Source organism: Larus michahellis, chromosome 19, assembly GCF_964199755.1.
Source record: "Larus michahellis chromosome 19, bLarMic1.1, whole genome shotgun sequence".
In the NCBI taxonomy this organism is placed as follows: domain Eukaryota; kingdom Metazoa; phylum Chordata; class Aves; order Charadriiformes; family Laridae; genus Larus; species Larus michahellis.
In genome coordinates this window covers 6614206-6641361 of record NC_133914.1, presented here as the reverse complement: position 1 = coordinate 6641361, position 27156 = coordinate 6614206, and the positions used below count along the sequence as shown (strand labels likewise).

Sequence of the window (27156 nt, the reverse complement as noted above, 5' to 3'; positions counted from 1 at the left end):
CCCTGGGAGCAGAGACCCGATGCCGGGTGGCTGGGTGCTGCCCCGCCTCCGGCCAGCGGCCGCTCCCGGCCCTGGAGCCGCGTGTGCCGGGCTGTGGAGCAGGGCTCGGCGGGGGGATCGCGGGGACTTTCCTCCCAGGGCTGGGGCCATCTGTCCTCCCTGCGAGCCCAGCTGCTGCCCTGGCAGGGCCACCCCAGGGATCCCCCAGAGGAGGTGTGTGCGGGGTCTCTGTGCCGCGGGTCCATGCACCACCCAAGGGCCGCAGGGCCGGGGGAAGGGCAAGCAGCTCACCAGCCCTTGACATCCGCAAATCGCCGGGATTTAACCCAGCCCCACCTGCCTCCGGAGGGAGGGGAAAAAAAAAAAATAAATGTGGGGGAAAAAAAAAAAAAGACAAATACAACAAGGAAAGGCGGGAGCGACCAGGAGCCGCGCCTGCCGCCCGCTGCGGCGAAGGGGCCGCGCTGCCCGGCGCCCCCGGAAGCCGCCAAGGGCTCGGCGCGGCGCGGCGCACCCGGCTTGGCCTCCCCCCGGCCCGGCCGCGCCGCCCGCCGGGCCCCGCCGGGAGCGCGTCTCGCCTTGTTCCGGCGGCCGCGGCCCGCCCTGCCCGGCGCGCCCCCGACCCCACCCGCCGCCTCCTCCCCGCCCGCCCCCGGGGCGCGGAGCGCGGCTGTGCGGGAGAGACAATAGAGGGGCCGGGCGGGCTCCGCGCAAACCTGCGCGCCCCGGGGATGGATGGCGAGGTGTGCGCGGCTCCGGGGTCCCTGAGCCGGGGGATGGGGCTGTAACGGGCTCGGGGAGAGCGGGGCTGGGGGGGTGGAAGCGGAGGGGGGGAAGGCGGAGAAGGGGGGCGATGCCCCTTTCTGAGCCCAGCCCGCCTCTGTGCTAACCCGGCAGGATGCGGGAGACGGCAGGGCTGCTGTGAAGAAAGTACCGGGGCTGGCCGGAGGCTGGAGAGCGGGACATGTTGCTGGTGCCCCCCTGATGCTCCCCGGGCGGCGGCTCTGCTGGAGAAGGGGAGGCTGGTGAGGAGCTGGAGGACGGCGAGGAGAGGCCACGGTGGGGGAAATCCGAGGCTCCGGCTGGGAAACCATGGGGAGATGCAATGGGAGATGTACGCTGGTCGGATTCTGCTGCCTGCAGCTGGTAAGGCGAGGGGCCGTCTGCGCTCATCAGCATGCCGGGTTGTGCTTTGTGCGAAATGTTGGCTGTCACCGCTACCCACTCCGTCTCGGCGGCGGTGACCTTGCTGTGGGACCAGCTGGGGGGATGCTTCACTGCCACCCACCCCCCTACCCGCCCCCAAAAAAAAAAAAAAAAAGAAAAAAAAAGAAAAAATAGTAATCAAGGAGAAACGAAATGCCACCCTTGTCCCCTGCCTTAACCCGGCGCTGGCTGGAGTTGCGGCTGGGGAGATGGATGCCAACCAGTTCCCCGTGCTGTCAGCGCCTGGGGATGCGTCTCCAGCAGGTGTGAGCTTTGTTCCCAACTGCAGTCTCTTCCCTCTGACTTCGCTCCCGCCGGCTGTTTCCCATCCTGGTGACTCCAAGGATGTTTCGCCGGGTGCTGGTCCCCCGAGTCGGGGCAAGAGGGAAACTTGGAGCCGCTGCCAGCACTTTGTAAACTCTCCTGCTTTCGAGCAGGACCCGGCTGCCTGCGGCCGGGGGACGCCGGGATGTTGGAGCAGAGGGAAGGGAGAGGTTTAATTTTAATAGGATTGTCGGTCTTCGTAATAATTAGGTGCTGTACTTGCCGCCGCCCGTGAATCAGTCTTCATCAGGCTGCTGACCGAGGGGCAGGCGAAGGGAGCGTGTGGGGTATTTGGGGGATTTTCGGCTAAAACCAGTGCCAACGAGGTCGCGATTAATTATCCTGACCGGGTTGTTCGTTAACATAGAATCAGCATCCTACAACTTGCCCCTGTGGCCATGCGGGGGCGAGGAAAATGAGGTGGGGATTGCCGAAATGTCCATGATGTCCCTAGGGATTGGGGGCGGGAGCGGGGTGATGGGGTGGCTGGAGGCAGCGATGGAAACAGGCTCCGGATCCGCTCTGGAGATGATGGTGGCATCCTGCTGACGGGCACTTTCTTCCCGGCGTTGCTCTTGTTCCTTCTCCATCCTTCAGAAAGCAGCGAGCGGGGAGGGGTCCCCACCTTTGGATAGAGGGGGGCGGCCCTGGCTTCCCTGGCGGGGGGACACGGGAACCTTTCAAGCCCATCCTCGACCCCGGGGAGCGGAGCAGCGGTGGGCTCATCCCCGGGGCTGAAGTCCCGCCGTTCCCAGCGGGAATGGCCTCTCGTGTCCTCAGCTGTCCCCCCGCTTCCCTCTGTCAAATCTTGCTCTGCGCTTTGCTCACCTTCCTCCTTCTTCGGGATAAATCCGACGGGTGTTTTCCGGCTGTGCAGGAGTTTCCTGGCTTTTGGTCACTTTTTTTTTTTTTTTTTTTTACCATTCAGCTCCCAAACAGGTTTCTTGGCATTTATTCCCTGAGCTATCCCAGGTCAGAGAGATTTTAATCTATTTATTTTAGGGGAAGAACTGAATCAGTGTGAGCTCCCGGGTTGGAAAAGCGGCTCCTGCTCGCACCTGGAGAAACTTTGTGCTACAGATAGATGGGGGTCAGGCTTTCCTCTCCCCACTCCTCGCCTGGGTGTCCTGGTGCTGCTGGCATCCCCAAAGGCTTGGCTCCGAAATTGTCCCCTAGCAGCACCCTTTCCAGCCCAGCCTCACCCCATACCTCAGCTCATCCCCTCCTCAGTCTGCAGGATGCTCTCCCAAGCTCTTTCCCGGCTCCGGAGGCAGCAGCTTGCATCCCACCGGCCATGGGGAGATGCCCACCCCAGCATCCCACCCTGCGGCAGTGGCACCCATGGGTGACGCTGGGTGCCCTGCTTGGGGTGGGGGGGGTCTGGGCTGAGCCAGCCCCCGCGTGGCGGAGGTGGTGGGTGACATCAGGGTGTCCCCTTAGGTGATGGAGGCCAATGTTCATCCCCGAGGTGGCGTGGCCGGGGCGGGTGGACCACGTAGTGCCGCGGTTTGGGAGGGGACAGTGGGGAGCAGGGGTGATGCCAGACCCCAGCTCTGCTCCTCTCCTCCGCTGCCGCTGCTCTGTGCCATCCCCGACACAGGCTCGGCACCGCGGGGCTCCAGTCCCCCCATCCAGGTAGCCCTGACACCTGGCCTGGGCCCTCTGCACTATGGGGAGGACAGCAGTGCTCCCAGTGCCCCCAGTTGCTGTGGATGGGGTTGAACTGGTGCGTGCTGGGGTGACCTGGCTGCCTGGGAAGCCGTGCCCCATTGCTGCGGGGTCGGCTTGTGCCAACAGCGGGGCGACCCAGCGAGCGCGTTGGCTTGCTGAACTTCCAAGTCACTGGCTAGCTCGTGCCTCAGTTTCCCTTAAACAAAGCAGCATGGGTGAGGAGGTTCAGCCCGCCCCGGGGTGATGCCACCACCTCCGGCTGGTCCTTGTTGCCGGACCACCCTCCTGCAGCTCCCCAGGTGCCACCGTCACCTCGTGGGCACCTTCTCGCGCCCCCGTTGGTTTCCCCAATATTTGCAACCCGCTCCCCAGGGGATGCGCCCCTGGTCCCTTGTCACCTCTGGACATGGGGGGATGCTCACGGTGGCAGCGGATGCTCCGTGGCTGTGGGGTGCCGGGAGCTGCTGGCACCCACCGGGCAGGAGGTCCCTGCTCAAGGTCCCCTACGCCGGGGTGCGAGGTGGCAGCACCCCGCGCGGCCCAGACCTTGGGGCAGACGCTGCGCCTGGGCCAGTTTGGGAAACTGGTTTTTGGGCCACGTCACGGCAGGGAGCCAGGGCAGCTGCTTCGGAGCATCCAAATATCCTACATGCTCCTTCGCCGCCGCTCGGTGAGGCCACGCCGCGAGCGCTGGGTGTCTCCGTTCCCAGGGGACAAGAAGCACCTGCCAGATTTTGCATCCACGTGTGTTTTTTTTTGGCTGGAAAAACCCCAGGGATCCGCCTGGCGGACCCCCACCGGCCCTGCCCCACCTCGAGAGGGGCTGCCGGGAGATATTTATGCTGCTGAGGTGGGATGACATCAAAACTCTGGGGTTTTTGCTGGTCCTCCCCATCTTCTGGGAGACTGAATCACTGACTGGGGGGGGCGTTGTGGTGCCGAGATCCCATTCTCTGGGGTGCCCGTCCTTGTCGGGAGGATTTATCTTTCCTTTGTGCAAAGATGAGAGCTGCTGAGGTGGTTGGATGGAAAATGAACCCGCGGGTGATGCTGCCCCGCTCGCCACTGCCAGCACGGGCACAGGGCGTGAGAGCCGCAAGCCGCGACTCTTGTTAACTCTGAAGCCTAGTGGTGTCAGTTCAGATGGGGACAGCGGCGCTGCTGCGGGGTGGGGGGCGTACCCAGCCTCAGAGGCAGTGATACGGGATATCGGGATGTGGACTGATGGAAGCTGAGTTCTGGCTGGGTCCTGGCTGCTGTCACAGACCCCTTGGCCGTCCCGCGCTGTCCCCTGGGGCCGCGTTCAGGCGCTGGCGGGGCGGCAGGCTTGCTCAAGGGCGCTCCTTCTCCATCCCAAGTGGTGACCCCATTGCCTCCCCCTGCAGCGTGCGGCTCACTGGGGGGTGGGATGCAGCTCCAGCCCCGGAGCCGGGTGGGGACAGGAGACGCTCAGCGCTCCCTCCTCTGCCCGGCGGAGCTCAGCGTCGCTCCAAACCAGGGTTTCATTTCTTTCTTTGTTTCTCTCTTTCTCCTTTAATTGGCTGGAAAAGCAAAGCTCGGTTGGCACCTCCCGCCCGGCGGAGCCTGCCGGTGCGCGGTGCCGTGCTGTGCCGTGCCATGCTGTGCCGGCACCAGCATCCTTCTTCCTGGGGTCGGGGTGCAGGGAGAGGGGCTGCGGGTCCATCCCACCCCACCTGCCCAAGCAGTGGGGTCACACAGGGCACCGAGAGCCTCTGGGATGTGACCCCCCCCCCCATCACCAAGCCTGGAGAAGGAGCTAACGAGGTCAGCTTAACGAAGGATGGGCGAAGGGAGATGATGGTCCCATCCCCTGCATCCCTCAACCACCCACCGGCCCTGTGTGACATCCCCGTCCCCAGCGGCACCCCGCTACACCCTCGGGGGCGTCATGGCCCTTGCTGTCCCCTGCTGTCCCCATCACCCCTCCTGCCCTCATTTGCCCATTTTTGGCCACTGACCCCATGGCTCCAGTGAGAATCAGCTGCTTCCAACATCTGCCGGCATCTTTTGTCCTCGCACAGTTCCCATCGTGCCCGATCCCCGGCGCGGGGACAGCACGAGGATAGCGGGGCCGGAGCTGCCCCCGGCCACCTTCCCCCCGCCAGGGATGGGGGAAAAGGAGCCCGGGCTGAACTCTGGATGGGGGTTTTCAATTACACAATTAAATGCACAATTAGGTATAATTACCAGCGCTCAGAAGGCGCGACTGTTCATAATAGGCATGTAATCTACTGCAGTCACTGTTTATACTGCTCCACTCCGCTCCCTAATGATTATGGAAAGCTTTCCCATTTGCATGGTTGCCATGGAAATGGGGGGCTGGCGGCGGCGGCATCGGGGCTGGCGAGCCCCTCGTTCCCCCCACCCCACGGCGGCGGATGGGACCCCGCGGGTGCGGGGCTGCCCGGGGATGCCGCAGGGTGGCAGGTGGCGGCGGGGAGGGACGGGGATGCTCCGGGGATGGGCAGCGCCGAGGATCCGGAGACAGCCCCGAGGTGGGAATGTCCATGTGTTAGAGGCATGAAAACTCCAACCCCCCTCGTCACCTCCCCGGGTGAGCACCCCGAGAGCCACAGGAGGGACAAAACCTGCGGGTGGCCACGGAGAAGCATCCCACCTCCGCCTGGCCGCGCGTCCTCCGGTGCATCCGCATTATTCCCAGGCAGAGCTTTGCTTGACAGGCCCCTGTAAAGGTTTATTGGCGCACGTTCGGGAAGGCAGAGCGTTACAGCTCGCAATTAAAACCGCGATCAAAGGCGCAGTACGGCTAAATTTGCAGGACCAGCTAATGTGCACCCGAGAGCATTAACGAGACCCGTTGAAGATCTCTCAAAATCATTCGTGCCGGTTTGTAACGGAGCTGGGTGTGATGGGGACTGGAAAATAAACGTCTCGGAGGGCTGGGTTGTAGAGGAAATCAAGAGGATGAGCCAGAAAACAGCCTGGTTTGACACGGAAGCTGGGAGAGCACGGGAAGGAAAGGGTGATGCACGATGTGGTCGGCAAAGCCTAAAAGCCAGTGGCCTAATTGACGTCTGGGAAAACGAGCCTCGTCCAGCTGAACTTGATCTCGTTCCTTATTGAGCTCCCAGGTCTGGCTGCGGAAAGGGCCTGAGCTGCCATCGCGGTGCTTAGATGCCGATAAGGCATTGGATTTAATCCCCGGCGGCTTTCTGGTAGGGGAAAAATTAGCGCGATAAAAAATCAATGGTACTCATTTCAGGAAGACAAGAAGGAATAAAGTCGTCGCCGGAGAAAACGTGGGGACCATTGGGGTGGTGGTGAGCGTGGCCGGGTGCAGGGCGAGACGGGGACGGGCTCGTGGCTCGACGAACCTCTCGGCCGAGCTCCCGGTGGCTGTATTTGTTTGCAGGCTCTGAGCCCCGGGGGATGCTCTCCCCCAGCCCGGAGGCACCGATGGCTCCCACCACATCTTCCCTCTGCAACGGAGCCATCGGCTGCTCTCCCCCCGGTTTCTCCGGAGAGAAGGTACGGGGAGGACCCGGAGGGACTGAAGGAGAAGGATTCGGGGCTCCAACGGTTCCAAACTCATCGTGGAGAAATTCAGTTCCCTGGTGGGAAACCCACATCCCATCCCTGGCACTCGGTCCCGGCGCTGGTCCTGCCTCACCCACAACCGCCCATACAGCGGGGGGTTTCGGCTGTTGGGAGGGTGCTGGGGGCGGGCACCGGGGTACCAGCATCCTCCCAGCCTTGCGCCGACGCTCTGGGGCTGGAAAAGGGCTTTGTAACCCGGCAGCCATCGCACATCACCCCGGGGAGCGGGATCCGGCCGGCATCGCCTTCCCCCCGCGGGGCTGGGGACCCTTTGGGGTGCCGCAGGCGTGGCTGAGTGCTGAGATTTGGAGGATATCCTTATGGAAAGGGGAGAAAACCTCCAGGAGCGCACGGCAGGGATGAAAGACCCGCAAAACCCTAACGTTCCTATCAACGCCAGCCGTACGCCTTAACGGCTCCTCCAGCGCCGGCCGGCGAGATGCAGGTTATGAGGTATTGATCGCTGCGGCGCCTGGCCACGCCGAGCCAGCCTTCACGCCCCTCTCGTCCCGCCGCGTCCCCATCCCTCATCCTCCCGGAATGCCCGGGAATGTCCTTGTCCCCCTCACAGCTTGGGGCTGGGGGCAGTTTTCGGCTGGAAGTGATGGAGCGTTGGGGGTTGAGTGGCGAGCAAATCCCGGATCCCGGGGGGATGCTCGGGGGGTGGGGGGGGCAGAGGGGCTCAGGATGGGCCCCTGGCCTTCTTCCCCCCCTCTCCTCCCCCCCACGTTTGAAAGCGGTTATTTCAATTTTCGGAATGTGGACGTAACGGCCTGGAAAACCGGGAAGGCAAAGTTGGCAGAGAGCAGCCCCGCTTGTATTTAAACAGGACATTAAACCCCGAGTGGTTTATTAACGAGATTAATAACGGCTCCCGTGCGCTCGCCTGGGAAATTTCACCCGTCTTTGGTTTCTGCTCTGCAGCGGCGGCAGATTCGGGGGAGGAAAAGCCAATTCCTGCTTTGCCAGCACCCGGATGGGAGCGATGGGGCAGGATGCGGCCCCCCCTCCACCCCCCCCTCAGCCATCCCTCCCTCCCCGCCCCGATGGGGGTCGCGCACCGGCACGTTTTGCCTTTTTTAATAGCGATTTTTACAGCCCGTTCCCCCCGTGCCGGGGTGGGAGGAGCCGCGGGGACCCATGTTGGGGTGATGTTCCCCCTTCCCCATCAGGGGCCGGCTGCTGGGTGCCCGCCGGGCGTCGGGGGGGCTCGGCACAGCTCCTGGGGGGCTGAGCGCATCTTGGTGAGGCCGGGGAGGGTTTAGGAAGAAGGAGCGTTGCGGGAGGGGTGCGGGAGGGCGCGGGGTGGCTTTAGAGGGGTTAAAAAAAATCTCAGATGCCCAAAAGCGTGTCTGAAAACGCAAGTATCTGGGGGGCTGCGGTGAATCCAGCTGCGTCCCCCCCTCCCCAGGGCTGATGGGACCCCCGAGCTGGGCCGGGGGCTGTTTGCAGCCCGCGGTGGGGACAGTTGTGCGTGAATCACCCGAACAGGGGACTCGCCACACAGCCCTTTGTCACACACGTGTGCAAGCTGCTCACCGTGCAGGAGCGGTGCCACATCCCGGCTCCGTCCCGGCAGCGGGGACCCGCTGAGCATCCCTCGGGCAGCCGGGGGCTGGCGGTGACAGCAATGGCCCTGCGAAGCCGCCGGCGGTGGCCGAGCTGTTGCGCTCCCAGCCGGGCTGTGTCCCGGCACCCTCCTCACCCTCCCTGCCCAGACTGGGTGTCACCAAGCAGGGGACACGGCCACCGTGTTTGGTCCGGTGTCGCAGTCACGCAGGGGACACAACCAAAGGCAGGGCAGGGAGCAAGCTCTGAGAGCTGGCCTGCTGCTTGGTTCTCAGGCTAATTACTTTGATGAGGGCTAATTAGCACTCTGGGTCACTCTGGTCTCTTCCCATAACCTGATCGATAGCGCAGCCCTTTCCCACCGCAGGCGTGCGCGGCAGAGCCCGTGTCCTGGGGACACCGGGAGTGTGGCACCGGGGAGCCGGGGCAGAGTGGTTTTCCTTCCCATTTCCCTTGCCGGGGAGGAAAAACGGGAAGACTTTTGGCAGAAGGGAACCAGGAAGCCAAAGGGCTGGGGGTGGCCTGGCACTGCCTCGGAGACTGTCCCAGTTTGGGACTGGGGGGGTTGGCAGGGAGCCGTGGGCACATCATGCTGGTGCTGGAGTGGTGTGTCTCTGCCTGGCACCTTGTCCCCCGGGCACGCTCGCGCCATCCTGCAGGGATGGCCGGGTACAAAGCCCCAGCTGGGAAATGTCCCAGGAGAGAGGTGGATGATCGGAGTGGGAGCGGAGGATCCTCGGGGTGGGAGCAGAGGATGCTCTGGTTGGAGTGGAGGATGTTTGGGGTCACGATGGAGGATGCTCAGGTGGGAGTCGAGGATGCTCAGGATGATCATGGAGGATGCTCGGGGAGCGGAGGGTGCTTGAGGTGAGCACGGAGGACGTCGGGGTGGGAGCGGAGGATGCTCGGGATGAGCGCGGAGGACGTCGAGGTGGGACTGGAGGATGCTCAGGATGAGCGCAGAGGACGTCGGGGTGGGAGCGGAGGATGCTCAGGATGAGCACGGAGGACGTCGGGGTGGGATTGGAGGATGCTCAGGATGAGCGCGGAGGACGTCGGGGTGGGAGCGGAGGATGCTCAGGATGAGCGCGGAAGACGTCGGGGTGGGAGCGGAGGATGCTTGGGCAGCAGAGCGAGGGATGCCGAGGCTAACAGGAGCCCAGGGGAAAACCCATCCACTCTCTAATTCTGTGCAATAATGGCTCAGATTAATGGTGGTCCTCAGCTACTGCGTGGAAATGTCAAGCTGAGAGTCCTTGTCCCCGTCCCTGGGGGCTGTGCACTCACATCCTCCCCCTCTTCCTCCTCCTCTCCACCAGATGCCCGGGAGCGGCAGGAGACCGGGCAGCGCGGCGGTGCCGGCCATGGCCACGGGGTTCGGCCGGGGTCCCCACTGCCTTAAACCATGTCCCCCAGCCCTGGGGAAGGGACCCGGCACCCACCCTGCGGGTGCAGCAGCGCAGCACGGGGCGGGCAGCTTTGCACCAACCCTTTGCAGGCTCCCATTTGTATTTTTTTTTTTTTTTTTTACCTCCCCCTATTCTGGCTCGGGAACCAGCCGTGTCCCCCTTACCCACCCCAAAAGCTTGACGTGCCCCAGGGGCATGGCATCCCCATCTGCGCCTCTGGGACCCCCCCCCAGCTCCTGTCCCCTGCTGTCCTTTCCTCTGCCGCCACTTCCAGCCTGTTGCCGGCCAGTTGCCAATTCCCCTCGGCAGCTGCCGGGACTTTCAGGCAAAACTGTCCTTTCCTGGCCCCTTTTTCTAGCATCTGGCACAGTTTTCCCTGGGCTTGGGGAGGGGGGACACAGCAAGAGCCCTGTGATGGGCACCGGGGTGGCACAGGGCTGGCACCGAGTCCCCACAGTGGTGTGGGGACCCGTGACACAGCAGCTGGGGGGGTGGTCAGGGTGCAGCGAGGTTTGGGGGGGGTCTGCGGGTGCCTGTTTGCTCCTCAGGGCCGGAGGTGGCACTGGGGGCGGTGGTGGCATCCCCCTGGCATGGCAGCGTGGCCATCGGGAGCCCCATGGGCGACGGGCAGCCCCGTGGCTGTGGGTACCGCTGCCGGGCTTTGGTGGGGACATCGTGGGGACGGTGCTGTGGGGCTGGGACTGGGCATGGAGCTCGCAGGGAGCGGGGATGGTCCCCGAGGGCTGCGGGTCCCCGTGCCCAGCCCAGCCCTGCCTCCGTCCCCTCCAGCTCCCGGCTCCGCCACTGCAGCCCTGGACGTGATGACGTCCCCTCGCCCTTTGCTCCTGGGGGACACCCAGGATGTCACCCCCCTTTCCCTTGGGAAGGACACAGGGCGGAGCCTGGAGGGATGGGGAAGCACGTGCCGGATCAGCGCGGGGACCCGTTTTATTCCCTCCTGGGAATTTGCATCACGCCTCTGACTCGGTGACTCCAAACCCGGATTTCGTTTGGCAGCAGCGGGCTGGTGGTGTTATGACCCGCTCGATAAACACCAATTGATTATCAAAGGCTTTATTTATATATTTTTTATTGCTCCCTCCGCTCCCCGAAGCTCAACAGTCGTGTGGGTGATGGCGAGCGGAGGCTGGGGCAGGTCCCCGCCGTCCCTTCCGGTGCCAGGCTGGAGTCCATCCCTGTCCCCTCTCTGGAGGCCATCCCTGTCCCCTCTCTGGGGCCACCAACCCCCCCCAAGGGCTGCTGTCCCTTAATCCCAGCCTGGATTCGGCGCGGGGCTGAGCTCAGGAGCGGTGACGGGCAGGGTGCTGGCACTGCCCGCGCCCGGCGCTGGGAACGGCTGGGCCGGGAAGCGGGATGCGGCAATGCATTCGGGGTGTCTGCCCGCGGCTCCAGTGGGGGCCAGGGGCTGTATTTAGGGACACCCTCACCCGTTTCGGGCCAGTTTACACCCCATCGGATGCAGGTCCTCCCCATCACCCCGTGAGCGCTCCCACCCCGCCGGCCGGGAGATGGGTGCTGCTGCCCCAAACCACCCCCCTTTTTGGGTGCACCCGCAAGGGGGGATGAGGATTTCAATCTCTAAATTTGGGGGGAAAACTCAGCCCAGCAGCACCCATGGCCTGGACACAGGACTGGGGGGGGGCACTGCTGGGGTCCCTATGCTCCATCTTCTCCTTCTCAGGGGGGACCCCGACCCCACTAACGACCCTGACCCCACTAATGACCCCACCTCCTGCCTCGCAGCAGCCCTAAGCCCTAATTATTTTTAATCAACCCCCCGCCCCCAGAAAAGGAGGTGAATGGCGGACAGGTTGTGGGGGGGGTCCCATGGGATGGTGGCACTTGACAGACAAATCAAGTGCCAGCCCTAACGAAGGGGCTTGAATTATACATGGGAGACGGGCTCGCCGCCTGCCCTGCAATTAGTGGCGCCCTCGTTAGCGGGGTCACTGGTGGGGTTGGTGTCCCCCCCACCACCCCCAGCAGAGGAGGGGATGGAGCAGGGGGACACAGGGAGAGCCCCGGAGCCCCATTTCCCTCGGGGGAACCCATGTGGAGATCGCAGGAGGTGGTGAGAGCATCAGTCCTGCGCCCAGGCCATGGGGGGGACCCATGTGGGGACCCCAGGAGTCCCCCCTGGTCCCATCTCCAGGCCATGGGAGCTGCTGGGCTCATTTTTTCCCCAAAATTTTGGTATGGAAATCCTCATCCCTCCTGTTGGTGCACCCAAAAGGGGGATGACTTGGGGCAGCACCCTGTGGGGGCCGAATTTGGGGGCCATCTCCTGGCTGCCAGAGCCATCCCATGTGGTTACGGGGGAAGAAACGGCTTTTTGGGGACAATCCCAGTTTCCCTGATGTGGGGCGGGCCCTGATGCCAAGGGGGTGGGCTCACATCCCCATGGGAAGCGGCGGAATGACAGTGGTGGAGTGACGGCTGTGGCAGCCCCGCTGTAGGGTTTGGGATGCTTAGGGTGGCATTGTCCCCCTCGCTCGGCTGCGGCGTTGTCACCCGGTGTCACCCCTTGTACTGACAAGGAGGCGGCCAAGCGGAGCGGGAAGGGCTGGATGCGGCCTCGGGAGCTCCCCATCCACCACCACGCGACGAAGGGCTTGATAAAAAACAACCCCAAAAACCCCCTTCCCGAACGCGGTGGGTATAAAAAGAGGACGAACCAATTAATAAAAGCAATTTTTATGGATGTTTAAGAAGTCTCTAATGAGCTCCCATCCACGGCAGCTGCTAATCGCGGCATTTAATAATGCGCCGGTGGTCACGGCACATTCTGCCGAGGCGCCTTATTAAATCTTCTCCGCGATGAATGGGAAAGGTATCGGCAGGTTTAACAGCACCGGCTCTTTTGCTAAAGGAATTGTTCGAAAATGTTCAGGTTTCTGGTTTTATTAGGACGGCGCATCCCTTTGGCTGCCCCTCCGGCGCCGATATTCCGGTTTTCCACGGTCCTGGGCTGCGGGTGGATGGGGTGATGGCGGCAGTGGGATGCTCTGCTCCTGCGGGATCGCAGCCCTGGGCTGGACCACGGTCCCGTCACCGGAGCAGTGAGGCTCCGCTTCCGTCCCTGGTCGCGGTGACAGTGATGGTGATGCTGGGAATTTAAGGAAAATGCAGGATGGGATTGTTATTAGATCCCTCAGTAGATAACGAGCGGCACTAATGATGTCCTGTGCGCATCTTCGCTCCTTAAAGCACCCAAAAAAGCATGGCGGGTGCTTGGGGAAACAGCCAAGTCCCTTCCGTGCCACTCGCTGCTGGCCCCGGCTGCTTCCCACCACCCGGGTGCGTTTATGTTGATCCCATGGGAAGATTTATCCTTGCCTCACCAGCACCCATGGGTGCCTCCAGCATCTTCTTCATGTGCTGGGGTGAGGAGGAGGAGGAGGAGGAATTCTCCAGGAGGAGACCCCCAAACCCAGCGGGAGCTTGGGGCTATTATTCAGTGTAGAAATATGAATAAATCCCCAATTCTCTGAGAAACTCCGGCCCGTGAGGGGTTTCGCTCACCCGGGGATGAGGGTGGACGTGGCAGCCCTGCCCGCAGCGGGCGGCGATGCCCCTCTCCAGGCGTCGGGGCTGCCCGTGGGGTGGGGAATCACCCCAAGGAAAGGGAAACCCTCAAGGTTCATTGTGTAAATCCGTTTTTGCGCTGGCAGCTACCTTCTTGTGGGCTGCTGAATCTCTTAAACCCGCATCTCAGGGTGGGTTTATCCTGTATTTTAAGGCTAAAAAATTGGATAAGTTCCGGAAGGAACACCCACGCTCGCAGGGCTTCGGTGGGTGTACCCAGTCTCCCCTGGGTACCACCTCCGGATGGCCCCTTCCTCCCTCCAGGATGCAGGAGCATCCCCTCCTCCTCCGAAACACCTCTACCCTCCCATAAAAATAAATATTTTGGGAGCCGCGCGTGGTTTCGCCTCCCCACCGGCTGCCACCGGCTGCTCCTTTCGCAGCGGCGGCGGCGGCGGCGCTCCCAGGGATTATTTTTGCTCCCCGGCTCATTAACGGGGTTGTTACCAGGCAGATTTCCTCACCCGATTTTCTCCTTCCCAGCCTGCGGGTCGTGGGAGGAGGGACTGCCGGTTTCCATAGCGATGCGCTTGGCTTTAATCAGTATTTCTTTCCTGGGAGAATTGATTACGAAAGGTGTCACTAAATAAGTCAGTAAATTGGATTTTTTTAATATATATATTATTTTTTTTTTTCTCCCCTCTATCGGATTATATTAACAGCGTCTTTGAGGTGCCGTTTGAGATCCGGGGGAAATTACCTCTTGCTTCTCACAGATGTCGGGCTAAAGAACTTAACTGGGAGAATTAGCATCGAAATTGCCTGCGGCTTAATCCTTGTCCAAAGGGGATCGGCCACCGCCAGCTGGTGGGGGCCACCTCGGCCAGGATCCATCCCGTCGCCACCCGCCACAGGGTCTGGTGGGATTTTGAAGACTTTTGGATACTGGGTTGTCCCACTCTTCCTCTTTCCAATAGCCCAAAGCTGCTTTTCCCGGAGCAGCCGGCTCCTGTTCACAACCCATCCCGGTCCGGCCCCGGTGTTTGTCTTTGTCTCACCCCCAGGGTTTGGTTTTTAGGGGGTCAGGCTCCCTGTATCTCTCCTGGTTCCCCATCTTGTTTGCTGTTCCTGTGGGCCTCCCAAATTTAAGCCCAATGTACCCCAGATCTAAGCCCAAGATCCCTCAAATTTAAACCCAAGATCCCCAGACTTAAGCCCAAGATCCCCAAAATTTAAACGCAGGATCCCCAGATCTAAACCCGAGATCCCCCAAATTTAAGCCCAAGATCTCCCAGATTTAAGCCAAATGTACCCCAGATCTAAGCCCAAGATCCCTCAAATTTAAGCCCAACCCCCCAGATTTAAGCCCAAGGTCTCCCGGATTTAAGCCCAAGGTCTCCCAAACTTAAGCCAAAGATCCCTCAGATTTAAGCCCAAGATCCCCAGGTGGAAGCTGAAGATCCCTCAAATTTAAGACCAAGATCCCTCAAATTTAAACCCCAACCCCCCAAAATTTAACCCCAAGGTCTCCCAAATTTAACCCAAAGGTCCCCCAGATTTAAGCCCAAAATGCCTCAGATCTAAATTGAAAATCCCTCAATTTTAAGCCCAAGATCCCCAGAGTTAAGCCCAAGATCCCCCAGATTTAAGCCCCAGATCCCCCAAATTTAAGCCCAAGATCCCGCAGATCTAAGCCCAAAACCTTGCAGGTTAAGCCCAAGATGCCCCAGATTTAAGCCCAGCTCCCCCCAGGCTGGAGCAGGGCAGGGTGACAACTCCCCTGCGGAGTGTTGGTGGCTCCATCCCTACGGAGCAGCGAGCGCCCGCAGGGCTCTTCCCCATGGGACAGGGGCTTGGGAGAGTGGTGGGGTCTCCACGGGTGGTGGGAGATGTCCCCTCTGTCACCGTGTCCCAGGGCAAACCTGCACCCGAGGAGATGCCAGCCGGTCTGGGTGCCGGCGATGCTCTGCCGGGGCCGGGGCTCTGCTCGGCATCTCTGAACTTGCAGCAACATATCCCCCCGCTCCAAACAATTCCCCATTTTTAAGGTTTTTTTGCTCCATTTTAATTAATTCTCAGGCTCTCGGTGGCCATGCTGCTAATGTGCTTTCTGCTGCGAGGCTCCGGAGTGATGACGAGCCGCGGCTCATTGTGGCTAATTGAGGCGCTTGATTAAACCCAATTTTCTTTATCCAAAAGGCTCTTTGTGGAATCGCGGGGGGACAGTTGCCGATGGTTCGGAGACAGCCAGTGCCTCCGAGGCTGAGCCAGGGATCAGGGACCTGTGTTGGACTGGGGCAGGGAGGTTATTTGCTGTGGGATTGGATGGGATGGGATGGGATGGGATGGGATAGGGTGGGATGGATGATGACTTGGATGGAATAGGATGGGATGGATGGAATGCATGGGATGCACAGGGTGTATGGGGTGGGGTGGGACAGGATGGATGAAATGGATGGGATGGATTAAACGGATGGGATGCATAGGATGTATGGGATGGGATGGGATTGATGGATGGGATGCATAGGATGGATGGGATGGATAAAATGGATGGGATGGGGCAGGATGGAGGGAATGCATGGGATACATAGGGTGGATGGGATGGAATTAGTGGATAGGATGGATGGGATACATAGGATGGATGGGATAGATAAAATGGATGGGATGGGATGGGACTGATGGATGGGATGCATGGGATTCATAGGATGGATGGGATGGGATTAGTGGATAGGATGGATGGGATGCATAGAATGGGTGGGACAGATAAAATGGTTGGGTTGAGATAGGATGGATGGAAGGGATGGAATGCATGGGATACATAGGGTGGATGGGATGAGATTGATGGATAGGACAGATGGGATGCATAGGATGCATGGGATGGGATGGGATTGACGGATGGGATGCATAGAATGGATGGGATGGATAAAATGGATGGGATGGGATGGGATGGGATGGGATAGAATGGATGGAAGGGATGGAATGCGTGGGATACATAGTGTGGATGGGATGGGATTGATGGATGGGATGGGATTGATGGATAGGATGGATTGGTTGCATAGGATGGATGGGACGGATAAAATGGATGGGTTGAGATAGGATGGATGGAAGGGTTGGAATGCATGGGATACGTAGGATGGATGGGATGGGATTGTGTCCTGGTTTTAGTGCTCAGCGCAGCCCAAACCACGACAAATTGATGGATAGGATGAATGGGATGGGATGGAGTAGGATGGATGAGATGGATGGGATAGAATACATGGGATACATAGGATAGACAGGGTGGGGTTGGTGGATAAGATGGATGGGATGGGTGGATGGATGGGATGGGGTGGGGTGCAGTGGGGTGCAGTGGGGTTCAGTGGGGTGGGTGGGACAGCAGGCTCCCCCGTTCATGCTCCATCCCAGAGACCCAGCCGGGTTACGCAGGCACGGCATGGGGCTGTACGGCCCCTTCACTCTGCTCCCAGATGGATTTGCTCCAGCCCGGCACCTGCCTTCTCTGTCCGTGGCTGCCCGAGGCAGCGTGGCCGGGCTCTGCCCTGGCGCCCATTGCTCCTCCTGCAGCCCCGGGCGCTGCCCGTCGCCCACGTCCCCTCTCTTGATTTCTCCTCGTGGCATAACTTAGGCTGAAAGTCGTAATCCAGCAAGACTCAGTCCAAATCGGGTCTCTCCACGCCAAGCCAGTGGCCCCAGCCCTGCTCCCGCGGGTTTGGAGCAGCTCCCAGCCCCGTGTCCTCAGGGCGCAGCCTTTCTCCAGGGCTTGAGCTTCTGGACTTCTCCACCACCTCTCTGTGCCTCAGTTTCCCCATTAGACCTGCTCTGATGGAGCTGGTCACCCTGACCAGGAGAACAAACGCTCCCCAGCACGGTGCTGAGCAGGGCTGGGCAGGACTTAGCCCATTTTCCAGGTAAACTGAGGCCCAGCAAAGCAGCGCACAGCACCCGGGCGGTGCAGGATCAGCCCTTCCCCGGCCACCACCGGCGACCTCGGTGCTTCAGCCCTGCAGGTGTGAAGGCACCTCAGCCTCCTGGGACTGGATGGCTGGGTCCTGCTGGGATTGCAGCCCCGTGCCTCAGTTTCCCCTCCACGGCAAGTGCTTCCTTGGGCACCGCTGCTGTCCCCGGTGCATGTTCCCCCCCGCCAGGGACACTGCTGGCACCTCCTTACCCTGTCCATGAGTGCCACCACCCCACGTCCTCCCCACCAAGGGGATCCCAAGGTCCGTTTCAAGGTCGTTTGCAAGGTCAGCCTGGGTGGATGCGGAGCGGCACAAGCTCGGGATGAAGGGGTTCATCCCGGCTCCCTTCTGCGGGGAGACTTAAACGGGTTTGGAGCAATTCCGGGGGGGATGGAGCAATCGCCCGTGGGAATAAAGCGGGAATAAAGTGGGAGGACACGGCTGCGGAGCCAACCTCTGAGGGGCAAGACAAGGAATTGAGCCGCCTCGACCTCCTCGGCTTTCGCTCGGTGTCGAAACGTTTCCTCGCTGGGAGGCGAGAGAAAGCGAAACGTCTCGGCTCAGCTTTTAGAGGAGGGGGCAAATCATAGGTGTAATATTGTGTTAAAGTTAAACGGATGGGATATTGTATTCAAGTTAAACAGATGTAATATTGTGTTGGATTTAAAGCGGCCTGCTCGCGGGGAAATCGGAAATTTGTGATGTTTGCTGGAAGGAAAAAAAACCCTTTCAAAGTTCCTCCTGGGGTGACGATCCGCTGCGGGCCCTCGCTGGGGAGATGGGAGCCAGGGAGAGCCAAATCCCCCCGAAACCTGCAGTTTTGGGAGGCGACGGGCCCAGCGGTGGCTCGGGGCTTTGTTACGGCGGGTGTAAATCAGGATAGTGATGGAGCATCCCTCTCCATGTGGGGACAGCCTTTGCCCTGGGTTTCGGTGTTCCCGGCATCTCAGAGCATTGCGAAGGTTTGGGGGTGTCTCCCTGTGCCGTGCCTCAGTTTCCCCTTCCCTGTGATGGAACCACAACAGGAGAGGGCTGGGGTTAACCTGCCTTGGGCAAAGGGCACTTTGCAACCCTTGGGCCACATTTAGACATCATCATCATCATCATTATTATTATTATTATTATTGTTATTGTTATTGCTGTTACCACCCCGACACCGCGTTTCCCAGCCCTCCTTGTACAGAATCCCCCAGGGATGGATGGAGCCAGGAGCACGGGTCGGGGGTGCCGGGCTTGGAGGACACCCAGCCACCTGGGTGCTGGCGTCTCCTGGGGTTCCTGGGGGTGGGTGACCTCGCACCCAGGGGTGCAGCCCACCCCGGGGGCCGTATCCAGCCCATGGACCCGGTTGCTGCTGGGCTCCTGGGGCGCAGCGTCTAGACAAGCGCATCCAGCCGGGGCTGCCGCCGCGTTCCCATGGCAACGCTGCCGGATGCGGCGAAATGAAATAAATAACCGGGAATGGAAGGGGAGGGGGGCGGGAAATAGGCGAGAAGAAGGAAAGCCCGTGGGATGGCTGGTGGGTGCTGGGTGGGTGAGGGGGAGCCGTGGCGAGGGACCCCCTGCACCCAACTGCCCGCAGCCACGTCTGGAGATCTGGGATGCTTGATCCACGTGCCGGGAGCTCCTAAATCCAGCGATGCCGGCGTTGGGGGGCAGAAAGGGGCTACGCAGAGGCCAGGAGCCCCCCAAACCCCGCTGGCATCAATAGAGGGTTGCAACAGCTGGGGAACGACCCAATTTGCGCCTCTTTCACCCCGCTTTTTGCTCCTGCCACCTTTTGCAATGGGGCTGCTCAGTCCCCGAGCATCTTCTCAGCCGAGGGCCGCATCCTGCTCATCACCGCCCGACGCCGCGCAGCGAGCGAGGCTCCGGCGCCTTTAATTTCTTTTCCTTTGCAATTTCAGGAAGGCTTTTTGCAAGTTGGAAGTAGGTCAAGAACTTGTTTCCAAGTCATTAAATGAAGTCCCTGGGTTCACAGCGGTGTTTGCACCTTCTTAATAGTCAATTCGCTCGCTTGCCGCTCATGGAAATCGCAGCCAATTTCCCTAAGTGGAGATGGGCAGCTCGCGGGGACGCTCCTCGGGCTCCCCCAGAGAGAAAATCAGCAAAATGCCTTAAACTGCCTCAAAAAGAGGGGTTGTGGGGGTTGGGCAAGCCTGCACAGGGTTTTCCAGGTGCTGGGGGGGGGGCTCAGGGTGGGGATGCGCACCCCGTAGCATCTTTCGGTTGCAAAATGGGGGCTGGGGGCTGGGAGCTGGGCTTTGTGTTCCCTCCTGTGGGTGGGGGCAGGATCCGGCCGGTCCCCGGGAGCCCCCTGCGCTTCGTCTTGCCCCAGTGATGCTCCATCTGCTGCGGGCAATGTCCCTTATGGGGACCGACAGCATCGGGCATCACGCTAGCGGGCCAAATCCTGCCCCACGGCTCTGCCCGGGGGGGGTGTATTTTCCCTAAACCCCAACATTTTTTTGGCCAAACTTCCTAGAAACAGGACATTTCTGCCCGAAACAACCAGGCCAGGCTGAGCGGTGGGGAGCGATGCTCTCACAGCGTCTTCGGACACAGCACAGAGGGGAATCGGTGGCGGCGTAAAAAGCCCGAATCTCTTCCAAAACGCAGCGAAATGAGAAGTTAAATCCCCGGCGAGCCCCGGGCATATGGCGTGCGGGAGGAAATCACCCGGCTGAAGGATAATAACCCATCGGGGGGGGGGTACCGCGGCCCCGCTCCGCTCCTGCCACGCCGCAGCGCCGAGGGCAGAGGGTTTTATTTAAGCCCAAGGCGCAGATGCTGCTGCGGAGATGAAGGGCAGCCGGCAGCCGGGAGCAGCATCCCGCCTGCGCCGCTGCTCCGGCCGCGCCGCCGCCAAAAAAAGGCAGCTGGATCATCAGGCCTTTTCAAATCTTTAGGGAGAATATTTCCAGGGGGAGAACATCCTTTTTTTTTTTTTTTTTTTTTTTTTCCTGGGTTGGAAACTCCTTCTCATCTGTGGTTCGTTTTTTTTTCCCCCCTGTCTGAGAAAAAATTGCGGGGGGAAATATCCCCTTTCCCTGCCTGTGTGGTTTGGTGAAGAGCCTTGGAAGGCCGATGGGCAGGTTTGCTCCTGCCTGCAAATGTCAGAGCCACCTCCCCAGGGAGCAGCAGAAAAGCTGTGGTTTTGGTGATGGGGAAAAAAAAAAAAAAAAGAATCCCTAAAAATCCCCTTTTCCCCAAGCTTTATCCCCTCGGGGCAGCTTCTGGCTCCTGGTGCGTTCAACCACCAAAAATTCTGGAGCAAGAATCCCGTTCCCGGGTGCTGGAGCACGGCTGAGAATCCCCCCGCTGCGGGGCATCCTGGTGGGGGGGTTCACCCCTCTGCCCCCTCCCTCCCCATGGAGCCCCCGGGGGCTCCGGTGGTCCTGCATCCCGGCTGGCAGCGGGGATGTGCCGGGCTGCTTCCCGCCCTGCCGAAAATGAGGTGGTTGGGGGTGCGTGGGATGGAGGGTGCTGCCACGCAGCCGGGTGGCACGGGACGCATGGGACACAGGTGACGCGCGCGCCCACGCCTGTGATGCCCACGCGGCCCATCCGGCGGGATGCTGGGGAGGGGGGACAGGGCTGGGGGCGGTGGGGAGCGCCCCGATTCGGCCGGACACACAGTGATGGGGGCAATGGGCAGGCAGGGGTGAGTGCAGGCAGGGGTGAGTGCAGGCAGGGGGTGAGTGCAGGCAGGAGGGAGTGCAGGCAGGGGGTGTGTACAGGCAGATGGTGAGTGCAGGCAGGGGGGGAGTGCAGGCAGGGCATGAGTGCAGGCAGGGGTGAGTGCAGGGAGACCCTGAGTGCAGGCAGATGATGAGTGCAGGCAGGGGTGAGTGCAGGCAGATGATGAGTGCAGGCAGGGGTGAGTGCAGGCAGGGGGTGAGTGGAAGCAGGGTGTGAGTGCAGGCAGGGGGAGTGCAGGCAGGGGGCGAGTGTAGGCAGGGGTGAGTGCAGGCAGGGGGTGAGTGCAGGCAGGGCATGAGTGCAGGCAGGTGTGAGTGCAGGCAGGGGGGAGTGCAGGCAGGGGTGAGTGCAGGCAGGGGGAGTGCAGGCAGGGGGCGAGTGCAGGCAGATGGGGAGTGCAGGCAGGGTGTGAGTGCAGGCAGGGCATGAGTGCAGGCAGGGGGTGAGTGCAGGCAGGAGGTGTGTACAGGCAGATCCTGAGTGCAGGCAGATGGTGAGTGCAGGCAGGGGGGAGTGCAGGCAGGGGGGAGTGCAGGCAGAAGGTGAGTGCAGGCAGAGGGTGAGTGCAGGCAGGGCGTGAGTGCAGGCAGGGGGGAGTGCAGGCAGATCCTGAGTGCAGGCAGGGGGTGAGTGCAGGCAGGGGGTGAGTGCAGGCAGATGGTGAGTGCAGGCAGGTGTGAGTGCAGGCAGGGGGCGAGTGCAGGCAGGGGGGAGTGCAGGCAGATGGGGAGTGCAGGCAGGGGGTGAGTGCAGGCAGGTGTGTACAGGCAGATCCTGAGTGCAGGCAGGTGTGAGTGCAGGCAGATGGGGAGTGCAGGCAGATGGGGAGTGCAGGCAGAAGGGGAGTGCAGGCAGAGGGTGGGTGCAGGCAGGGCGTGAGTGCAGGCAGGGGGGAGTGCAGGCAGATGGGGAGTGCAGGCAGGGGGTGAGTGCAGGCAGGGCATGAGTGCAGGCAGGGGGTGAGTGCAGGCAGGTGTGTACAGGCAGATGGTGAGTGCAGGCAGGGGGGGAGTGCAGGCAGGGGGTGTTTGCCCACCTGCTGCCTGCTCCTGCCTCCACCTCTTGCCCGCCGCAGCCCCCGCAGTCCCTGGGCCGGGGCCGGTGGCTGCTCCCCATCCTCAGCCGGAGCTTCCAATGCCGCTGGATCTCCCGGGCTCAGCCCGGATCCGGGAATCCCGACACCCTGGCTCACCCCTCACCTCACCCCCGGCATCGCCCAGCGCACGGGGGCTTGCCCCAGGTTTTGGGGGGGTCTCACCACGCAGCTGCCCTCGGCCAGTCCCAGGGAGGAGGTTGGGAGAAAAGAGGGATTTTTAGGGAATTTCCCCGCAACCATCCCCACCACCGAAACCACAGCTTTCCTGCTGCCGGCTCCCCGGGATGTGGCTCTGACATTTGGAGGCAGGAGCAAACCTGCCCATGGCCCTTCCGAGGGTTTTAATAAAGCCACACGAGCAGGGGAAGGGGACATTTGCCCCCTGATTTTTCCTAGAAAAAGGGAAAAAAATAGATGGGAAGAGCTTCACCCCAGAAAAAAAAGGGATGTTCCACCCCTGGAAAGTGTTTTACCCAAGGAATAAAATGATGCAAACCCCTTATTCTGCCCCAAAAAAGCCCAGCCGAAGTGGCGATGAACCCTGGGATGGGGAAGGACACGTGGTGGCCTGGCCGGTGCCGTCCCCGCGGGAAGAGGGACGGGGTGACCGGTGTCACCCTGTGCCAATTAACGGGGCTGGACCCCTGTGTCACAGTGCCCGTCCCCACGTGACAGTGCCCCCCGTGCTGCGGACGCCTGGGGTCCCCTTCAGGGATGTCGGGGACAGGGGGCTTTTATTTAAAAGCAATAAAATACATAATCATGTATCCGGAAAAATCGCTGCCTGGGCACAGGGGGTGGCACGGCCTGAGATGCAGCTGGGGGCCGGAGGAAGGTCACTGCCCTGTGTCCCCAAGCATGGCTCCCTGCCTGCTGCACCCCGGGGTGGCGCTGGGGGGGCTCCAGGCTGGGCGAGGGGGCGGCGAGCAGCAGGGATGTCCCCAGAGCATCGCCCGGCACCCAGCCGTGGGGCTCTGCACCTTCGGCGGGGGTCAGGGAGAGACGGGAGGGACCATCCATGAGTGAGCAGGATGGAGGGACTGTCCCCCCTGCCCAGCTCCCCCCGGGACGTGACCCCTCCCCAGCCCCCATCTCGAACCACCCCGTAATTACTGAGGCTTTAGGGATGCAATAATATATTTATGTGTCTGTGTCAGCAGACGTGTCATGTCCATCGCAGGCCAGGCGAGAGGACGGAGCGCGGGGAGGGGACAGCGCTGCCTCCCCCGCGGAGCCCGGGGGGACCGGGGACCGCAGCTGGGCCAGTGCCCTCGCCCCGGGCCCCTGGTGACACATGAGTGTCACCTCCCCTGGGCACTGCGGGAGGAGGACGTGGATAAATGGTCCCTGCGATTGCCAGGACCACCCAGCACCCGGACACGTGTGCCCTGGGGTCACTTGTGTCCACAGGTGGCCACGTCCTCACGTCCCTTCGGTTTTGGTGGTAATTAAGTGGGGTTCGGAGAAGTCTCCAACAGGCACCAGGTGGGACAGAAATGATGGGAGGGTCTGCTGCCAAATCCTGCTTCCATAAATCCCGGGCAGGGTCATGGGCTGAGGGTGCCGGGGTGGCTCCAGCCTGGGACAGTGGGGATGGCGGGACGAGGGGTGGCCCTGGGCCATGCTGGGACCTCATGACCACCCTGTGGACATGGTGTCCACCTCGCTGTGCAGAGGGAGGGCCTGGTCCCTGCAGGCAGCCAGTCCGCTGCCGTGTTACGGAGCGGGGCAGGGCTGGGTTTATCTCCTCCTTCAATTGGAGAGACGCGGGGTTGATGGGTCGCCTGGAGATGGTTACGCAGTTGGCTGGATGGCTGTGTCCAAAGAGTTGCAGCCAACGGCTCAACGCCCAAGTGGAGATGGGCAACGAGTGGTGTCCCTCGAGGGTCTGCACTGGGACCAGTACTATTTCATATCTTCATCAGGGACGCAGGCAGTGGGATGGGTACACTCTCAGCAAGTCTGCAGGGGACACCAAGCTGAGAGGGGCAGTTGGTGCGCGGGAGGGACGGGATGGCAATCCAGGGGGACCTGGACAGGCTGGAGGAGCGGGCTGAAGTTCAACCAGGCCATGTGTGAGGTCCTGCACCTGGGACAGGGCAGTCCCCAGTATCAGTACGGACTGGGGGATGAAGGGACAGACAGCAGCCCTGAGGAGAAGGACTTACGGGTGTTGGTGGGTGAGAAGCTCCACACGACCCAACAATGTGCGCTGGCAGCCCAGAAACCCCCCGCAGCCTGGGCTGCATCCCCAGGAGCGTGGGCAGCAGGGCGAGGGGGGGATTCTGCCCCTCTGCTCCGCTCTGTGAGACCCCCCTGCAGTGCTGCCTCCAGCGCTGGGGCACCAACAGCAGAAGGACACGGAGCTGTTGGAGCGGGGCCAGAGGAGGCCCTGGAGATGCTGGGAGGGCTGGAGCCCCTCTGCTGTGGGGACAGGCTGAGAGAGCTGGGGGGGTTCAGCCTGGAGAAGAGAAGGCTCCGGGGAGACCTTCCAGCCCCTTCCAGTCCCTAAAGGGGCTCCAGGAAAGCTGGGGAGGGACTCTGGATCAGGGAGGGGAGCCATGGGACGAGGGGGAACGGGTTCAAACTGAAAGAGGGGAGACTTAGGCGAGATCTTGGGAAGAAATTCTTGTCTGTGAGGGCGGTGAGCCCCTGGCCCAGGTTGCCCAGAGAAGCTGTGGCTGCCCCATCCCTGGAGGGGTTCAAGGCCAGGTTGGCCGGGGCTTGGAGCAACCTGGGCTGGTGGGAGGTGTCCCTGCCCAGGGTAGGGGGTGGCACTGGGTGGGCTTTGAAGGTCCCTCCAACCGAACCCATCCGGTGATTCTCTGATTCCAAAAGAACAAAACCAGCAGCTGCTGGGTAAGAAGATTTCTGGTTTAATTCTGCAGCGGGTCGGAGGATGCTGGGTCAGGGATGCTCTTCCTGGAGGCCAACGCCGCCCGGCTGGGTTGCAGGAGGGATTTCCAACCTCAAAATATCACATCTGGTGAGGATGGGACATGGGGGAAGGTGCTCCTGGGTGTCTGTGCAATCCTCCTGGCGCAGCCGGAGCAGGATTCATCTCTCCCATCCTTATCATGGGGATTAAAAAGGACTGGGAAAACCCCACCGCGTAGCAGGATGGGTTCGAGGAAGGTGAAGGTGCCATAACCAAGGGGTGAGTTCGGGACAGGCGAGATCCTTCCCGCTTGGATTTGGTGCCAGCACCCTTGAAAAACCCCTTTTTCCTCCAGCTCTGCCTCGGCGGCTCTGCCAGCCCAGAGCTCCCTGTCCCCAAGGGGCTGCGCAGGCGTCCCCTCCCGCCGCGCTCCTCCCCGGGGACCGCCACGCGCGGATGGAGCCCGGTCCCCCCCCGTCTCGCCCACTTCGATTTCTCGATTAGAATAAAATCGTTGCAGGCAACGCGCTTCAATTAGCAGGACTCTGGCGCGCGCCTGCCCCCGACAAATTGCTACGATTCGCTGCGAAGGGAACTTTTGGGGCCGGTCGATAAACGAGAGAGTGTTTAATTAAGAGGGAGCCCTAAAACTCCTTGCATTGATCAGCTGCAGGTTTATCTTAATTAGCAGTGGGACGGCGTGTGATTCCCGGCCCTGCGCTCCCGGGAGCATGGCGGCTTTGACGGTGGAGCAGCAGGAAGAGCTGGAAGGGGAGCGCAGGGTGTTAATGAGGGTGGGTCATTAATGGGGCTGCCATTAGCCCGGGAAATACCCTTTGGAGGAGGAGGAGGAGGGTCTGAGGAGGATGCTCTGAGTCACCTGGGTTTGGGGAGGCCGGGGGGGTTGGATGCTGCCTGTCCCCAGGTTGCTGGGAGGTTTCTTTCGGAGCGCGCGGGGAGCTCGCAGAGCCCTCCCGGTGCTTGAAAGCGATGCTGAGCCCTGCGGCCGGGCTCGCTCGCCGCTCCCTTGCTTCGTTTAGAGCCAACCGTTGCTGACCGGCTGGCAGCGGCTGCAACGAAAAGCCTGGGGGGGCTTGAAGTTCGCTGCCGGAGGGGCAGCTCACCCCCGTAGGATCGGGCGAGGATGCCCCGGGGGCTGGAGCAGCCTGGGGGCCGCAGCGAGCGAGCGGTGAGGAGCGCTCGGAGCAAGCCGGGAGCATCGGGCCGAGCTGAAGGCGCCGCTCGCTCAGCCCTGCCATGCCCCGTGCGAGGGTTGCCAGGGCTGTGCCGCCCCCCCGCCTGCCCTGGAGCGGGGCCGTGCCTCAGTTTCCCCACTCCTGAGGGCGGGCGCGAGGGCTGTCAGCCTGCCCTTGGGGTGCCCTTGGCGCTGACAGGTGGCGAGTGCGGGGGGAGCTGCAGACACAGAGCCGCCGCGTTCACGCTGCGTCTCCGTATTCCCCTTAACCTGAAGCAGGATCCAGCGAGGCTGAAAACCACGAGGTTTGCTTTTCACACGGAGGGAATAAACTGGAATGAGGGGGCGCACAGAAAGCAGTGCTTTACCTGCTGGGGCGGGGGGGGGCTCCAGCAAAGATTTTGAGTGCAATTAGCGGCCCTCGCTGTTCAGCCTGGAGAAGAGAAGGCTCTGGGGAGACCTTCCAGCCCCTCCCAGTCCCTAAAGGGGCTCCGGGAAAGCTGGGGAGGGACTCTGGAGCAGGGAGGGGAGCCATGGGACGAGGGGGAAGGGTTTTACACTGAAAGAGAGGAGATTTAGATGAGATCTGAGGCAGAAATTCTTGGCTGTGAGGGTGGTGAGCCCCTGGCCCAGGTTGCCCAGAGAAGCTGTGGCTGCCCCATCCCTGGAGGGGTTCAAGGCCAGGTTGGACGGGGCTTGGAGCAACCTGGGCTGGTGGGAGGTGTCCCTGCCCAGGGCAGGGGGTTGGCACTGGGTGATCTTTAAGGTCCCTTCCCACCCAAACCATTCCATGATTCTACGACTGTGGTGGTTGCCCCTAATTTTGCGTCTCCTTGGGATGAAGAAGGATTCGGTTTGACCAGGTTTTTTCCCAGCTCCTTCTCCTTCAGCCTCTCCCAGCCACATGGGCTGGAGTTGAGGAGCCATGCAGTGTCACAGCCCGTGGGTGTAAGTAATTCCATCGCTCCGGCTCCATGGGATGCTCCGGGAGGCTCTTCCCAGCCCCATCCCTCGGCTCAGCC

At 61.5% G+C, this 27156-nt stretch overlaps 1 protein-coding gene across 1 annotated transcript in view; it reads left to right on the top strand.

The window, feature by feature from the left end:
* Positions 1-644: 644 nt before the first annotated feature.
* The window catches only part of NKAIN1 (sodium/potassium transporting ATPase interacting 1), a 40710-nt gene continuing 14198 nt past the window's right edge, over positions 645-27156 (top strand). Inside the window, exons 1-2 of the mRNA XM_074562749.1 lie at positions 645-743; positions 898-1146. Coding sequence (XP_074418850.1) covers positions 1093-1146 — 54 coding nt within the window. The 5' untranslated portion in view covers positions 645-743; positions 898-1092. The remainder of the gene's footprint in view (positions 744-897; positions 1147-27156) is intronic.